Raw genomic sequence first — 1,291 nt, 5'->3', positions numbered from 1 at the left:
ATATATATATAAAATGCACTGACAGTTCTTCATTAGAATAAATTACCCCGATTTAAAAACGACCTCCAGGACATAATCGCTACTTGCCTCGTGATGATGTCACTTCCTGTGTGTCCTGTTTGTGCAGGCGACGATGGAGGCTCTTCTGGCTTTAGGACTCCACAAACAAGCAGAACAACTTTACAGAGACTTCAGAGTTCCTGACAAAAGGTGAGACATTCAGGATGTGATGTCACTGCTCTCTCTGCTCTGATTGGCTTATATTTAGGTAGCAGCTCATTTGTGAATAGTCATAAGTTTGTGCACGTACCTGCTATTCAGTGTCCCTCCACCTGTCTACCTGTGCAGGTATTGGTGGTTAAAACTGAAGTCTCTGGCAGAGAAAGAGGAATGGGAGGAGTTGGAGAAGTTCTCAAAGAGCAAGAAGTCTCCTATTGGATACCTGGTAAGAACAAGCCCCGCCCCTTCACTATCGACCTGATATTCAATAAAGATTTTAATTTCAAATAAAGAGAGAACTATATTTCCCATGATTATTAGCACTGTGTCTTGTTCAGGCGTTTGTTGACGTTTGCATGAAGTGTAACAACAAGTACGAAGCCAAGAAGTACGTTTCTAAGGTAACACCTGAGCAGAAGGTCAAAGCTCACCTGGCCATCAGGTAAGACTCTGAGCACCTGTGATTTCTTCAGACAGGTAACACCTGACCACTCAGGTAACTCTTCATCTTCTCTTCTTGTCAGTGATCTGGAGGGGGCGGCGGATGCTGCCATCGAACACAAGAATGAATCAGAGATGGCGGCGGTCCTCTCCAGATGCTCCGCCTCCGATCGCTCGTTGATTGACAGGTTGAACCGAGCCAGAGCCTCCGTTGCCAAAAAGTGACCCTTTATTCAGAGTGTATGTCCAGAGACAGCAGAGACTCTGCTGCCAAATAGTGACCCTCAGTTTGCTTTCTGATTGGTCATTACCATCGTCGTGTACTATTCTTCATATGTTTTAATGTGTAACAGAGCTGATCATATTATTAATTATATGATTATTGATCATCCAGCTGTAACATGTATTCTTCTTCTGTGTTTCTGTGTGAATAAAAAAAGAAAAAGAAATGTTTGTTCATTTTATTGTGTAAAATGCACATTAATGCTAATTGACTCCAACAGGATACCAGTGGTCTGCTGGCAGGAGAACATATTGATCCAAAGGTACTGATCGGGTTTTTAAATCCACCAACATAAACCATCAATAGTGATAATGATCAGCTGTGATAAAATATATATATATATATTAT

At 41.7% G+C, this 1,291-nt stretch overlaps 1 protein-coding gene across 1 annotated transcript in view; it reads left to right on the top strand.

Moving 5' to 3' along the window:
• LOC118340105 (vacuolar protein sorting-associated protein 16 homolog) overlaps window positions 1–1,109 on the top strand; it is a 1,579-nt gene extending 470 nt beyond the window's left edge. The window contains exons 2-5 of the mRNA XM_035677966.1: window positions 128–210; window positions 349–445; window positions 558–661; window positions 744–1,109. Coding sequence (XP_035533859.1) covers window positions 128–210; window positions 349–445; window positions 558–661; window positions 744–885 — 426 coding nt within the window. The 3' untranslated portion in view covers window positions 886–1,109. The remainder of the gene's footprint in view (window positions 1–127; window positions 211–348; window positions 446–557; window positions 662–743) is intronic.
• Window positions 1,110–1,291: the final 182 nt, after the last annotated feature.

The sequence above is a fragment of the Morone saxatilis genome, unplaced genomic scaffold (assembly GCF_004916995.1).
Source record: "Morone saxatilis isolate NCDOM2014 unplaced genomic scaffold, NCSU_SB_2.0 Contig6, whole genome shotgun sequence".
In the NCBI taxonomy this organism is placed as follows: Eukaryota; Metazoa; Chordata; class Actinopteri; family Moronidae; genus Morone; species Morone saxatilis.
This window is presented reverse-complemented; position numbering and strand designations above follow the sequence as displayed.